The sequence below is a fragment of the Erithacus rubecula genome, assembly GCF_903797595.1.
Source record: "Erithacus rubecula genome assembly, chromosome: 25".
Taxonomy (NCBI): domain Eukaryota; kingdom Metazoa; phylum Chordata; class Aves; order Passeriformes; family Muscicapidae; genus Erithacus; species Erithacus rubecula.
Genome location: NC_136677.1, coordinates 1269417 through 1284962, shown reverse-complemented (window position 1 = coordinate 1284962; position 15546 = coordinate 1269417). Strand labels below are relative to the sequence as shown.

The following is a 15546-nucleotide window of genomic DNA, read 5'->3' as shown; positions in this document are numbered from 1 at the left end:
CCAGTGGGTGTTTTTAATTGGACACTGGGCAGGGAACATCTTCATTAGAGCAAAAAAAAAAATCCCTTTGGGATGGAGGGAAGGGAAATGTTCGGGTTTGTGCCTGAAGGGGGAAAAGGGATTTCCTGGCTGTTCCTAGAGCCAAGGGGTGGAAGGGATGGCGCGGAGTTCGGGGCTCGGGATGTGCCGGGAATGGCAATTCCCGCATCCCTGGCGGCTCCGCGATGCTCTGGCTCCCTGCGGTGGCCGCCGGGCTCCATCGCCGCCGCCTCTGCCAGACCCGCAAAGCCTCTCAGAGGCTGTTAAATTAAACAAAAACAACCCGAATCTGGCATGACAATCAGCACAAGCTTCCCGTCGGAATTTCCCCGCGGAAAGGTTTAGAGGTTTGGAGTGCCCGTCCCCGGAGGTGGCCCGGGAAGGGCGGGCGTGGCTCGCAGAGCTGGGGACGGTCACACGCTGGGCTCGGGGGTACCCGAGCTCTTTTCCAGCCGGGATAACCCCGGGATGCTGTACCGGTTTCCCGCCAAATTTCCGCCTCTTTTTGCATAGCCCCGCCCATTCATTTACACACAACACACACCCTCCTTTTATTTGCATAGCCCCACCCATTCATTTGCACATTGCACACCCTCCTCATTTATGCAAATAAATATTATGCAACACCTCCCATTTTACACACCGCACCCTCCTTTATTTGCATAACCCCGCCCATTTTACACACGGTACCCTCCTCTATTTGCATAACCCCGCCCGTTTTGCACACTGCACTCTTATTTGCATAATCCCGCCCATTTTACACACCGCACCCTCCTTTATTTGCATAACCCCGCCTGTCTTGCACACCACAGTCTCCTTTATTTGCATAACCCCGCCCGTCTTGCACACCACACTCTCCTTTATTTGCATAACCCCGCCCGTCGTTTGCATAACCACGCCCGCCCCCGCTCGCCGCGTCAGGCGTGTCCCCTCGGCAACGGGGCCGCGGGTTCGAGTCCGGCCCTGGCGGGTCCCGCTGTCCCCTCACTGTCCCCTCATTGTCCCCTCATTGTCCCTCATTGTCCCCCCACTGTCCCCCGCTGTCCCCCGGCCATGCTGCGTGACCAGGACACCGAGGCGGATTTCCAGCGCTTCCTGCGCCGTGTGGACGATGTCAGTGAGTGGCCGGAGGGGCCCGGTGGCCGCGGAGGCCTCGCCCGGGGACAGCGGGGGGGTTGACTGAGGTCAAGGCAGCCAGAAAATGGAAAATCCCCTGTGTGCCCCTCTCCGGTTGGGTTTATTCCGAGTTTCCCTGTGGGGAGGCTCTGAGGGCCTCTTGTTTTTATTTGGGATGCTGAGAGCCGCTGGTTCCTGTTTGTTTTGGTGATACTGACAGAAGCTGCAGGTGGCTCCTGAAAGGGACAGCAGATCCAGCCTGTGAAAGTCCATTTCTGTTCATTTCCATTTATTTCTGTCCATTTCTGTTTTTTTCCTTTATTTATGTTCATTTCTATCCATTTCTGCCCGTTTCCATTTATTTCTGTTTATCTCCATTTATTTCTGTTCATTTCTGTTTATTTCAAGTGCCCAAGGCCGTGCTGGAGCATCCTGGTCCGTGGGAGAGGTCCCTTCCCATAGGGCTGGGTGGATTTTAAGTTTTTTTCCAACCCAAACCATTCTGGGATTTTATGGCAAAAACCATCCTGGTCACAGAGCCTTCAGAGCACTGAACTCCTGGTTGCTTTCACTTTTGAAATTCTGTATGTATGGATATATGGGGTTTTTTTGGTTTTTTTTTTTTCTTTGTGCCTTTTTAGCCAATTTGCTGCAAGGGCTGAGTTCCCCAGACTCAGCTGGCAGGGAAAAAGCAATTGCTGAGACAGAGAAAAAGCTGCAGGAGCAAGGAGGCAGCAGGGAGGATGAGGAGGAGGAGAGCAGGACCACGCTGAACAGAACCCTCATCAACACTTCTGTAAGGGCTTTTCCCTCTGAAATCAAAGCTGGGCTCAGTTCAGCTCTGGCCTCGCTAAAGACACAAATTGAAACTTTCCAGGAATGTCAGAGTTTATCAAACCTTTGTTTAACTGTCAAACTGCTGCTCCTTCTGTGTGTCAGTCTGGATATTTTGGATGCACCCAGCTATTCCCTGGTGCTTTGTGCAGCCAGGTCAAGTGTTGCTGTGCTGCTGTGGCTTTTCCCAAAATATTTGTGTTCTGTTTCTGCAGGGCTCAGCGAGGGCAGAGGCAGTGGATGCAGGTAGGATAGTGCTCCTCACAGTCTGTCACACCTCTAAAACCAGTTCTAGCAAGGACAGAGTTCATGCCAGAGCTGATTCCACCCCTGCCAGAGTCCAAGCTGACTTTTTCTGATGTCTTTAACCAAAATTCAGTCAGATCTAGGACCACACTCAAGGTCTTACCAGCATGGCTGTGTTTTTCACTTGTTCCATTCTGGCTCCTCACACTTTTTATTGTGAATTTAAAAGAAAACCTGTTTGCTTGCCCCTGGAGAGGAGCTGCAGCAAGGCAGGTGTGCAGATCCTCAGGGGTGGCATCATCACTGTCTGGGACACTGTCAGCCACTTTCCACTTTCATTGCTGAAATGTCCCCTTAGTATTTGCTTTTATTAAGAAATTACTCAGGAATACCCTAGGAACTATTGGTTTTTTCTGTATTTTAATGAAGTTTGCTCTATTTTTCCATCTCTCCTGGCTGGCAGGTGGCTTCCTGGCAGCTTTGGAAAAGGATGCCAAGGAGCGAGCCCAGCGCAGGAGGAGCAATGAGCAGCTGGCAAACGGTGATGGCTGAAAGCCCTGCAGGCTGCTGCCTTCAAAAACGACCTGTCAGGGGCTGAGGGGGCACAGCTGGGCTTGGCTGAGCCCTCAAATGTCCCCAGCACTGGGACAGGGTCAGGGTTTCCACAGATCCTGGGTTTCTCCATCATCTCCTCATGGTTTGGGAGGCAGGGAGGGAGTTTGGGCTGGGCAGAGAGGAAATCTCAGTTTTCCCTCTGGGAGAGGAATGATTGCACTGAAAGCCTTGGAAGTCACAGCTGGGCTGGAATTGTGGTGGCTGTTCCAGCAGGAGAGGTGGCTCTGTGTGCTCAGTCACATCTGGGGGAATGGAAGGGAAATGGATGTTTTCAATGCTCTGCAGCCCTGAAGGAGCAGGGGAACGAAGCCTTCAGGGCAGGAGACTTTGCCCTGGCCATCCAGAGATACTCCCAGGGGCTGGAGAAGCTGAGGGACAAGCAGGAGCTGTACACAAACAGGGCACAGGTCAGTGCCAGGGAAGGAGCCACCTGTGCCTGTGCCAGGATAAAACCCCAGAACATTGCTCTGGTGAACCCCTCCAGAACAAGTGGGGAAAAATCATTCCAATTCCCAGTTTTATTTAAATACTCTTATTTTTTATTAATGCTTTTTCAGGAATCACTTCTATAACTGTAGAGTGAAATATTTGCATTCTCTGTTTGCCTTGTTCACTCTGTGTGTCTGTGTAGAATTCCATTCAATTGATTCTAAATTAGAAAACCCAGGGAGATGACAAACAAGTTGAGAATGGAAATTACCCTGCAAAAATCAATGGCCAGAACAATCAGCAGCCTGAAATTATTCTTTTTAATTAGCCAGTGTTTGTACAATGGTGAGCAGAAATTGTTTGAAGGATTCTAATTCTTCTGCCTGGGGTTTTTTTTTGGGTTTATTTCAGGCCTACCTGAAGCTCCATGAGTATGAGAAAGCCATCAGTGACTGTGAGTGGGCATTAAAGGTACTTCCAGAATTGTCAGGTTGAAAAAAGCCTCTAAAATCAGCATTATTTACAGAAATCCATGTTTTTTACTCAAATGAGCAGGAAAATAATCACCTTTTGGAAGCCCTGCTTTCCACCCTCACCTCAAGCCTGTGTTTCCTGGGTCCCTGGGGGCAATAATTCAGCATAAAAACTTTATAGACACTTTTAAGAAATGGTTTAAATTCCCTAATCTTTGCTTTGGGCAGCTCTAATTACTAATCAGAATGCTGGGAAAAATATTAAAAGGCTGAAATTTTCTAAACACATAACTCATAATAATTTCTTTTTTTTAATCCAGTGCAATAAAAACTGCCTTAAAGCCTATTTCCTCATGGGGAAAGCTCACCTGGCACTGCAGCACTTCCCTGAGGTAAGCTGGCTGAATTTTGGGGCTTTGGGACAATGTTTTGTTCTGCTTTAATGGGTGAGAGGAAGAAAGTTTCATGCCAGGTCTCAGTTCCTGTTTTCTCACTGGAACTCGTTTTTGCTCCTTGGGTTTTACTGGAAAATTTCCTTTTAATTTGCAACCCAGTAGGGACTGAGGATATTTGATTTTTTGGTGAGTTTTGACACCTGTGTTTCCATAAATTTTGCTTTTCTTTACTTTATTAAGGACTGTGGCCCCAAAAACTTTTGAGGTCTGATATGGATATCATTGATACCATCTTCCTATTTCCAGCTGAAACTGAGAGCCCTTCTCTTCCCTCCCTTAAGTGCAGGCAGTGCTATGAGAAGATGCTGCAGATTGATCCCCAGAAGGAAAACCTGTTTAAAGGTAAGAAATGGAGATTTCCACACTGATTTTTCTGATAGAGGTGGAACAGAATTTCCCTGCCATGCTTGGTTTCCTTGTGATCTCCCAGATTGTGTGAACGAGGCCAGGCTGGAGGAGAAGAGGGTGAGAGATGAGGAGAGAGCAGAGAAGGAAGCCCAGGCTGGGAGTGTTGCTGCTTCATCCATCCAGGAATTGCTGCAGAGGATCAGCAGCCCTGGCCAGGACATCCTCTACTACACAGGGGGCATCAGGCTGCTGGCTGAAGCTGTGCACAGTTGTGAGTGTTTGCTGCCAACTTGTTCATTTTGGGAGCTGTAACCCAGGCAGAGGAGAGCGAGGGAGCACTTGTGAAAGGACCAGAATAACTGTTCTTCTATTTAAAACATAAAACTGGCAATGTTGGGTATTTCAGCATGGCCATGAGGTGTTTACAGCAGGGTTTAGAATCAGACTGATGTTGTGGCTGAGCTGCTGAGAGATCTGAGGGATTTGAGTCTCATTTGTTTATAAATATTTGTAATTCTCTGTTAAAGCCCATTGAGTTACAAAGTTTTGTGTTTCAGCCTTCAATTGTTTAACTTGAAGCCAACACCACAAGGCATGAATTAGAACAATTTTCAGCTTCAAAACCACTCCTCCCTCATTCATTCTTGATTTCCCCCCATTTTCAATGATGTTTTTCCCCAGAGCTGCTGCTGCAGTGACCTTTTCTTTTAGCACTGTGCAGGAAGAGCAGGAGCCTGCCTGGCTGTCACACACCTGAGCTGTTTGTCTCTTCCAGGCTCTGGGCAAACGTTCTTCAGGACAAACAATGGCTTCAGTATCCTCAGGAACGAGACTGTCAGAGGGTAAGAGCTCTCCAGAGGGGGATTCCAGCCTGGGGAAATGGGAATATTGTTTTCAAGAAACAGAATCACCTCTTGAAATGCAGATGAACTGATCAGAGGAGGATGTAATCCCAGATTTTAGTGAATGGAGGGACCTGTACCTGACTCTGACAGAAACAGTGCTCCCTTAGATGCAGGGAGGAGAATTCATGCTCTTTCTGGGCAGTTATCCTATCCCTCGTGCTGAGAGCAGCTTTGCAGAAAAGAATCTGAATGTGAAAGAACATCTGAAGGCTCTGGCTGCACCCCCTGGTGCTGTGATTGGGCACCAGTGAAGATTTGGGTCCTGCAGCACTGAGACTTTTTAGGCTTCATCCATATTTTAGTGGTGGCTGCAAACAGACCTGAGGCGTGAAGCACACAAAAATTTTCATTCCCTGGATGTTTCTCACTGGTTTGATCCATCCTTTGCTCTGCTCACAAGCTAATTTTCTCATTCAGGGCCTTCTGTGCAGAGAGCAAAGCCCTGCTGAGGTGGAGCTGTGTGTTTCCCTTCTCCTGCTGTTTCAAGCTGCCTGTGCTGGGAATGGTAAAGGCCTGGAATCCACACCCATCCCTGTCCATGTGTGATTCATGTGTGTCCTGGTTTGAAGGGCAGGTGTCTGCCAATAAAGGCAGAAGCTTCCCCTTGAAATGGAGAATGTAAATCCCCTCCCTCCGAATTATTATTATAATTTTGGAATTAAGGGGCTCTCAGGCAAAGATATGGGAATTAGGAATAACAGTTCTTTACTAGGAAAATTAAAATAGAAATACAGCATTACAAAAAAACAATCCCAACCCTGCCAGAGTCAGAATCCAAGCTGGCACAGTCAGTCAGTCAGGGTGGTGGCAGCAGTGCCATTCCATGGTGGCTGCATCCTCCTGCAGTGGCAGATGTGGTTCAGCTGGAGCAGTGCTCCTGGAGAAGGTGCAGGGATGATGTGGAAGGGTCTGGTTTTCCTCTGGAATCCAGTGGAAAAAAGGTTCCTTGCTGTTCAAAATGTCAGTTTTTATCTGGGTAGGAAAGGCTTGGCTCCTGCCCTGGCTGGAGCATCTCCCAGTGGGATGATGGAATTTTATCAGTCATGCACTGGGACTCAATGGCCATGAACAGGAGATATCTCCTGGAGGGAGGACGGGCTGTGGGAAGATAAAGATGATTGCCCAGCTGGATTAAAGATGGCCCATTAGCAGATAATGTGTGCCAGGAGATCAGGGTCACTGCCACACCCAGTTTTAAACAATGGCCCATTAACAGGTGATACCTCCTGGATGAAGGGTGGGGCATGGGAAAGGTAAAGTTGACTGCCCCACCTGGTTTTTAACACCTGACCCATTAACAGGTGATATCTCCTGGATGAAGGGTGGGGCATGGGAAAGATAAAGATGATTTCCCCAGCTGGTTTAAAGATGGCCCATTAGCAGAGAATATGTGCCAGGAGATCAGGAATCACTACCCTGCCCGGTTTTAACAGATGGGGCAGAATTCACATTTCTGTTCACATCAACCCAACACAATGTGCCATTGCTGGGGCTGCCACTGGCTCCATGCAGATGTGGTTGTCACCCAAGTTTTGCAGGTCTCAGGAGGGGTTGGATGCAGCCATGACTTCAGAAAATGAAATTTCCACTCTCTGAGCATTTCAAACCCAACCAAGGGGTGGGAAGTAAATTCCCTGTGATTATTGCTGCTCTTAAAATAATACCACTTGCACAATTTTCTCTGTTTTAAGCAGTTATACCTGCAAAAAGCAGGGTTTTATAGAAGAGAAGGCTGAATTATTTTAGAATTAACAATCAAGGGTGCTTGGGCAGGCACCTCCCTCTGTTTTTAGGGAATACCCACATGGATGAGCAATGGGCTGGGGTGGGTGCTAAAGTGGAAATGCAGAATATTGGTGTCTGTGTTCACTTGGGGGGGTTCAGCAAATAAAATATTCATGCTGGAAAAAAAAAAAAATAAAATGAGGATGCCAATGAGTGACCCTGCAGTGAGATTTCCTCTCCCTCTGCAGAAGAAAATCAGCGTCTGCTGCTGGCCCAGCCCCAAGTGAGTGCCCAGCTGGCAGAGCTGCTCTCCTCTGGCACAGCCCAGCTCCAGAGGGAGACCCTGGCACTGATCTCTCTCTACTCAGAGCACGAGAGTGGCCGGAGGCTCCTGCTCAGGCAGGACCTGAGCAGGTGAGCAGCACCTGCAAAATGTCCTGGAAGGGTGAGCTCAGTGCTCAGAGCTGCCCCAGCTCCAGGGAAACCTCCTGAGGGGACACAGGGACAGTGACAGGCCTGGCCTGGCAGGGGTCACACCTGGGTGTGTGGGGTGGAGCTGCAGGAAGTTTTGCTGCCTGAAACAAAGCAGGAGGGTGTTGCTGTGATTTGGAACCAGTGTTGAGCTCACCCAGGTGCTTCTAAAATCTCCTGAGTTCCAGCTCAGCGTCTCTCCTCATTTAAAAATTGGGATTGATGGTTATTCAGTGTTGCCATGGCTCACTGAGTGGGGAGAGTCACCATCCCATTGCCTTTGTCCCATTTTCCTGCTGCTTCCTCCCAGAGTTCTGCTGAGAAATGTCCATTGAGTAATCGTGGATGATCAGGAGAGATTGTTCATTTTTCCTGGGGAGGAAAGGTTAAAGGAATGAGACACATCTCAGAGGGTGCTTAAAAAAGGCAGATTTAATATGGCTTGAAATACCAACAACCTGAAAAACCAGAATTTTGATCTTTAATGATTAAACCAAAGCTGACACCAATTTTTGTTTGTGTTTTATTATTATTTTAACTCCAGATGGCTGCAGATTTTGATGGCATTTGTCAAGAGCACTGATGCAAGAGCTGACAGTGCCATGAACATCCTGTCTGACTTAATTGGGGAGGAAAGGTAATTTAAATTCCTCATTCATTTCTGTCAAATTGTGCTTTGAGTTGTATGAAACGAGCCAGGGTCAGGCTGTTGGCCACCTTTGCTGTGAGTTTAGTGATGATTCTCTTGCTCTTGTCTTGCCTTTAGCTCTGGGTTTTGACTCAAACTTTGGGGTTTTGACTCAAAGTTTGTTTTTTTGACTCAAACTTTGGGTTTTTATCCCCCAACAGGTTCCAAACCCAGTGTCGGGCAACGTTTTCCACAGGTGTTTTACCTTTATTCACCCAGCTGCTGGTAGGGAAGATCTGATTTTGTATTTCCAGTTTATTTTTGTCTAACATGTCCTGAGTCTGCTCTATGGGTGTAAGAGATTGACTTTTGTCAGGAAAATGTTCTTTTCCTCCAGTATTTTGTCCTACAAATCTCTGTTTTAATATTCAGTACAGACTCTGGCCTTAGTTGCAGATTCCCACTGATAATTTCACCTTCAGCTTTGAGTTTTGCTCTTCTTGATGTCATTTAATCCCCTGTCAAAAACCTGTTTTGTCTTGGATGGTGATTTTTGCCTTCTAATCTGAGGGATCAGGGTGAGGAGATAACATTGGGTCCCTTTCCTGAGTATCCTTTATTCCAACAGCAAATTGAAAATGTGTTGGCTTAAACAGCAAGTTGGAATGTGCAGAAACCTGTCCAGAGGGAGGGGAAAGATTGGTTCTGCTGCAGAGTGGGAGCTGGGCTGTAAAATCCTCCCATTTCTCCCAAAGAGCAGCAAGACAAAGATTTTAGCACTTCCCCATTGTTTGTGACTCTTGTCTGTGAACATTCCCTGCTGGAATTCCAGCTGCAGCAGCTGTTCTGTGCCCCCAGGGAATGACTGCAGGAAACAGGGATTAGGCAGCACAAAATCCAGAGCTCATAAAGCAGAGGAGCCACTGTGGAAATGAGAAATGTGCAAACCTGGGGCAGCTGGGGTGGAGCAGAGGGACCCTGGGGGGCTGTTGGCAGGGGTGACACACAGGGGTGTCACATAGGGGTGGCACACAGGGGGCTGTTGGCAGGGGTGACACACAGGGGTGGCACACAGGGGTGACACACAGGGGTGACACACAGGGGTGGCACACAGGGGTGGCACACAGGGGTGACACACAGGGGTGGCACACAGGGGTGACACACAGGGGTGACACACAGGGGTGGCACACAGGGGTGACACACAGGGGGCTGTTTGCAGGGGTGTCACACAGGGGTGGCACACAGGGGCTGTTTGCAGGGGTGTCACACAGGGGTCTCTGCTCTTTGCTGCTGACTTTGCCTTGCTGTGTTGCCAGGGGTGTGCCAGGCAGGTGGAGCAGGCAGCCCTGGCCCGTGCTGTGGGGGTGCTGGGCAGCCTGTGTGCAGATGTGGGGCTGAGGGCACAGCTGGCTCAGAGCAGGGAGTGCTGGCAGGCCTGCCTGCAGCTGCTGGTGAGGGAACCCCCAATTCCCAACCCTCTCCCCTGCTTGTCTGCTCCCCTTACAGCCGTTTGGGATTTTGGGGGCAGCCCCCCCCTCAGGTGTGTCCCTTAAGGTGACCCCTTCAGGTGAGGCTGCTGTGAGCACAGTCCCCAAAATCTGAAGGGTCAGGGGGGTGGGAAGGGATTTTTGTAACACCTCCAACATCCCAAATTTGGGGTGTGCAGCTCTGGGTACCAAACACATTTGGATTTGTGTCCCAAAGGTGTCCTCAGCTCTGCTTCTCCCAGAACTTCTCCTCCCCCTGGAAGAAGGGAAAGTTCTTCATCCTGGCCCTGGCAGCTGATTTGTTTGCCCTGCTCCCCCACAGGATGGGTGCCCTGATGCCAGCAGCCCTGGGTACCAGCTGTGTGTGTTTGCAGTGCTGGGGCTGATGATGAACCTGCTGCTGGAATCCAATGGCACCATCCAGGTGGGCAACAGATGGGAATTAAAAAAAAAAAAAAAAAAAAAATTACAGTGTTATAGGTTATTTTTAAAGGTAGTTGACAATTTAAGTAGGCTGGAAAGTAAAAACTCCCTGAGTTTCTCCCTGAGTTTCTCCCTGAGTTTCTCCCTGAGTTTCCCCCATGTTTTCCCTTTATTTTCCCTGAGTTTTCCCTGTGTTTTCCAGGATTTAGCTGTGCCCATCAGTGGCAGGTGCCTGGCTCTGCTCAGCCATCAGGATGGAAAGATTGTCACAGTGAGTCACCAACAAAAGCTGGGCTTGGCTCTCCTGAGCTCTTCAGAGCAAACTTCTGCCTTGTGCAGGAGGCTTTGAAGCCTGAAACATTCCTAATAGCAATAAAGAAATAATAAACCACTTTTAGATTCATTTTATGTGGTTTGATGCAAGAGGTTTTCAAGGTTCTCTTGAAATCTGCTTAACAGATGCTCTTACAAACCATTTCAATATGAAACCTTTTAAAAATCCGTGGAGAAGCAAAGGAGGAAAAGCAAAGGAATTGTTCTGAGCTGTTCTCCCTCTCTCAGTGCCAGCACTGCTGGGCTGGTCTCTACCAGCAATTTGTATTTTTATTTTTTTTAATGAATGAACACCCAGGGAGAAGTGCTGGTCCCAGTTTGGGCTCATGTCTCCCTGTGCTCAGTTTCCAAAAAACACCAAAAATGCCACATCCTAAAGATGTTCTTTGTTAGATTCTGTAATTCTGGGATTTCCTTATTTTCTGTGAATTTCTCCTTTTAGCACTTTAATTACTTCAGTCTTACTGTGCAAGAAACAGGATAATGAAGCTGCCTGGACCAATAAACATTTGTTTTTGCTTCTCTCTCCTTTTCCCCTCAGAGAGCCATTGGAGTGCTGAGCCGTGTCCTGCCAGCCTCTCCCTCTGCAGTGGAGGAGGTGGTGAAAGGAGGAGTGGTGAAGAAAATGGTCAAATTCTTGAAAGTAAATCCAAATTTCTTTATTTCTGCCTGCATTGTCCCCTGAGCAAATCCAGCTCCCCCTGTGTTTCTCCTCCTTTCCCTGTGTCTGCATCCTTGTCCACTGTAACAGCACTGCCAGGTTTCATTTTAAGCCTTTTGAATTTCTTTTTAAATTCTTATTCTAATTTTGGCTTTATCTCTGTGTCCAGCAGATGTGGATTATGTTAGTCTGGAAAAAAATCTGTGGCACTGGGTTCTTGTCAAGGGGAATTGATTTGAGAAGGGTTGGGCTGCAGAGATCCAGGGAATTTTGTGTGTTCATTACTGGAATTAAAAGAGTTTTGTGTGATTCTCAGCCTCTGTTCACCCTAAGTAAATGCCCTTTGATAAAGGTATTCATTTGATATTTGGGCTCAGGCCTGAGGAGCACCTGGGTGTCCCCATGGTCCCTGACAGTTGTTTGTTCATTCTGCTTTAATCCCCCAGGCTGGGGGACAGCTCACGTGCAGCTATGCCATAAAAACCCTTTCCATCTGCACCAAGAGCAGCAGGAGAGCTCAGGAGGAGCTGCTGAAGTGGGATAAAAGTAAGTGAAACTTGGATTTCCAGGGGTTGGGGCTGTTCATGGGGATATTGGGCTGGCACTAAAACCAGAGCAGGTTTTGGGTGTTCCTGCTCTGTTTGCTCTGCTCTGTGCTGCAGCCCTGCTTGGATTGCTTTAAAAACCAGTCCCAAATCAAAGAGAATACTGAGGTTTTATTGAAATGGCTGAACCTGTCAGGAAGCTGTCAGTGCCTGCAGTTCAGCTGCACCCCAAGGATTTCCTCTCCTGGAAAACCTCTCAGAGCATCTCCTCCCTTTTGTGCAGCCCAGATTCCTCCCCATCAGCTGCAGACAGAGCTGCCTCTCCTCAGCAGCCACACTTCCCCCCTGTTCTCTGCACCAAAACTCTGGGTGTTCACCTGGGAGAAGTCACTAATTCTTATTTTGTCAGCTCAGTTTGCCAGGGGGAACCTCATGGGGAGGAAGCCACAGCTGTGTGTCAGTGATCTCCAATTGTTCAGCATTCTGTGGCCTGAGATGCTGCTGCTGCTTTCAGGTGTCAGAGCCAAAACTCTGCTGTGCTTAGGGGCAGCTCCCAGATGAGCTGAGCTGCTTTGGAAGCTCTGGATGTACAAAAAGCTTTTTTTTTTTTTTTTTTTTCATGTTCCTTTTTCCAGCTGTTCTTTCCACAACAGCATTTCAGTTTTCAGGTATTTAACGTGGCACATGCAGCTCTTTGTGACAGAGACATCTGGGCACGTGGAGCTGAAATTGCCACAAAATTCCTTAGAAATTCCCATTTTTTTTAGGGGAACAGCACCTAGCTCCCATCTGAGCGTTCCTAACAGAGCTTTCCCCCTCCCAGGGCTGCAGGTGCTGCTGAAGCTGCTGCAGGCAGGGGATGAGCTGCTGGTGGGCAATGCAGCTTTCTGCCTCAGCCAGTGCCTGCTGCTGCCCGGGGCAGCCTCAGCCCTGCTGGGCTCCAGCGTGGTGCAGCTGCTGCTCAGGCAGGCAGGAGGGGATGCCCAGAGAACCTCAGTGCAGCAGAACTCAGCCATTGCCCTGGGCAGGCTCTGCGTGGCTGAGCCAAGGTAGGCACTAAAAATGCCTTTTTTTATGTTTTTTTTTTTTTTTTGTTACTAGGTGATAATCCCTGGAAAAAACTGACCAGCGTGAGTCAAATTTAGAATTATCAGGTTAATGTATAGAAATACTCCAGGAATTGTATTTCCTTCCTCCAAGCAGAATTGCCTGTTGAGATCCTGTCCCCAAATCCTGCTTTAGGGCTCCTGGGGTGTCAGTTCTGCCTCCACATCTTTCTAAGAGTTCACTGTCCTGCACTGGGAGAGCAGAAGTGATGGTAGGAGTCTGTAGATCCCAGAGGAGCAGCAGAAAAAGTATCAGCCCTGAGATAGAAGGAAAAATCTTGATTTTTCTTAATTTAGTTAATCTGAAATGCCACCTATTCAAAGAATATTATTTATGTGCCTTTCTGAGGGCAATAATAATCTAGAAACTGTATGAAGAACATCTGTATTAACTCTGTGTTATTATCTAGAAACTATTTTAACTATTACTTTATTTATTTCTTAAATATGGCATTAAACACCCCTGAAAGTTTGAGCAGAGCAGTGAAAGCTTAAAACTTTGATTTTGAGTCCCCCCCTGGTGCCCCTGTTGTCTCTGCAGGCACATTCAGCAGCTGAGGAAGCTCAATGGCTTGGCCATCCTGAACTCCTGCATGAAATACGTGCACAGCAGCTGAACTCTCCAGGAACTTCCACAAGTGCCCTGCATCTCACTTGCTGTTGAGTTTTCTTTGTTTTAATAAAGTTAATTCAAAGCACATCATTTTTTCAGTGGCTTTTTGGAGTGGTTTTGGTCCCCCACGAAAGGTTAATTTATTACCTCAGCCACCAACCAAAATCCCACCTTGCATCAGGCTGGCTTTGCTTTAGTAATTGACATAAATTTGATAAATGGCCATAAATACAGCTTGGCTTTTTTTTCCTTGGTTTTGACCACAGGAAGCAGAGGGATTTATTCCATTTCTGTGAGGAATAAGCAGAGGTCAGTCCAGTTTGGCTTTAAATGGTTCCTCAGCTCCTCTCTTTGACACTTGGGCTGTCAGTTCTGGGGGAACCTTTGTCCCCTCTGAGCAGGGGATGACTAATTTTTCCAAAGAGCTGAATCAGCTTCTCACTGGAGATTCTCTTGTTTTTGGGATGGAAAGCATGCAGTGAATCATTTCAGTTTGATAATTTGGGGGGGTTTGGGTCACAAATCCCACCTGGAGGGTTCAGGTGCTCCAGGAATTTCCCTTCCCAGGGAGGGGAGAAGCTGCAGTGCCCTGACCTTGGTTCTGCAGGGAGGTTCTGCCCTGGGCTCTGCCAGCCCCTGGTGCTGCTGGATCCTTCTCAGCCTGCAGAATGGGTGATTGTTGTCCCCAGGAGCCACCCTGGCTGTCCCTCTGTCCCCAGCTGTCACTCAGGGTTTTATCTGCCTCTTGCTCAGGTGTTCAGTGCCCTCACACAGGCAGGGCTGTTCTCTCCTGCAGCTTTGGCTCAGTGTTTGTGTGCCTGGCACTGAGAGATCCCTGCTGGCTGCTGGGGCAATATTTACAGTTATTTGGGGGCTTAATGGCTAAAAAAAAAAATATTAATAAAAAAAATAGCTGTGATTGTGCCCAAGAAGCCTCTGGGCTCTTCCTGGGCTCTTAGGAAGGTTTGAGCTCTGTGCTTGTTTCACTGTGGTTTCCATTCCATCCAGGCTGATCCCTGTGGATGTTTTTACTGGCACAAACTGGTAAAAATATCAGATTTATAGAATAGTTCAGTTAAAAAGGACCTGCAACATCAGCCTGAACAGAAGTTCAGGTGTGTTCAGGACACTGGACATCATCTCCAGGGTTTGACCACCTTGGCTAAAGGAGTCTCTTAACACCCAGATTGAGCCCAGCACCTCCCCTGGCACACCCTGCACCTCTCCCTGCCCCTGGGGAAGCTGCAGAGAGCCAGCAGGTCTCCCCTGAGCCTCCTTTGCCCCAAAGTGGGGACCCCCAGCCCTGTTCCCCTCCTCTGGGTGCATCCAAGCCCCTCCACATCCTCACCCAGCCCTCCTGGGAGGGTTTGGGCTGCACAAACACCTCTCATCTTCACAGTCCCATTTTGCACCTTTAGGACACAAAACCCACCTGACCACACTCCCTGTTCTTTTGTTAAATCCCATTGATTCCAATTGGTGCAGGGCTTTTTTTCCTGGGACAGGTTATTGGTTGGTGTCTGGCCTAAGCTCTTATAAAGTAACCCAATCCCAGTGCTGGAGGCAGCAGTGGCTCCTCAGGGAGCTGCTTCCAGCCAGGAATTCCTCACTGGGATGGCTCAGGAGCTGCTCCACCAGATGCAGGAGAAATTCCCCATCTTTGTCCTGCTGGCAGCAGCACTGTTGGATTTATCTGGTGAGTGATGGATTTTGTTCTGGTCTCAAAAATCTCTGTTCTCAGTGTTGGGCAGCTCTGGGATGAAGGAGCAGCTTCCCCCTGTTTGTGCAGCTCAGGGTTTGGGTGAAATGGTTTCATTTGGGGGATTGGCAAAAAAAAATTGGGGGAAATGGCAAAGAATTTTCGATCTGATTCTTTTTGTGAAGCTGCTGAATCTCTGGTTTGCCTTTGTCAAAAGCCACAATTTAAATTGATAACACTTGAGCTTTTAGATGGGTGTCTTTCCTGGCAGGTGCCTAAGGAAAAATGCCCAAAGTTTTTTGGGGAGGGAAAATCCATTTTAACCTGTGTTTTGGAAAGTGTAATTTGGAATATCAGCCTTCTGTTGTGAAGACAAAAAAAGTGAAACGTGTGGA

General features: G+C 48.1%; 1 protein-coding gene across 1 annotated transcript; it reads left to right on the top strand.

Annotated features, from left to right (window-relative positions):
* Nucleotides 1-993: 993 nt before the first annotated feature.
* On the top strand, nt 994-13539 carry TTC12 (tetratricopeptide repeat domain 12). The gene is given in 22 exon segments (XM_079326899.1): nt 994-1156; nt 1797-1951; nt 2205-2235; nt 2699-2776; nt 3136-3257; nt 3691-3750; nt 4073-4144; nt 4489-4549; nt 4638-4826; nt 5331-5397; nt 5878-5900; nt 5903-5965; nt 7434-7599; nt 8201-8293; nt 8506-8569; nt 9601-9735; nt 10094-10195; nt 10397-10465; nt 11069-11170; nt 11635-11734; nt 12557-12782; nt 13381-13539. Coding segments are annotated over 22 exon segments (2118 nt in total). The 5' UTR covers nt 994-1092; the 3' UTR covers nt 13457-13539.
* The last annotated feature ends 2007 nt before the right edge of the window (nt 13540-15546 follow it).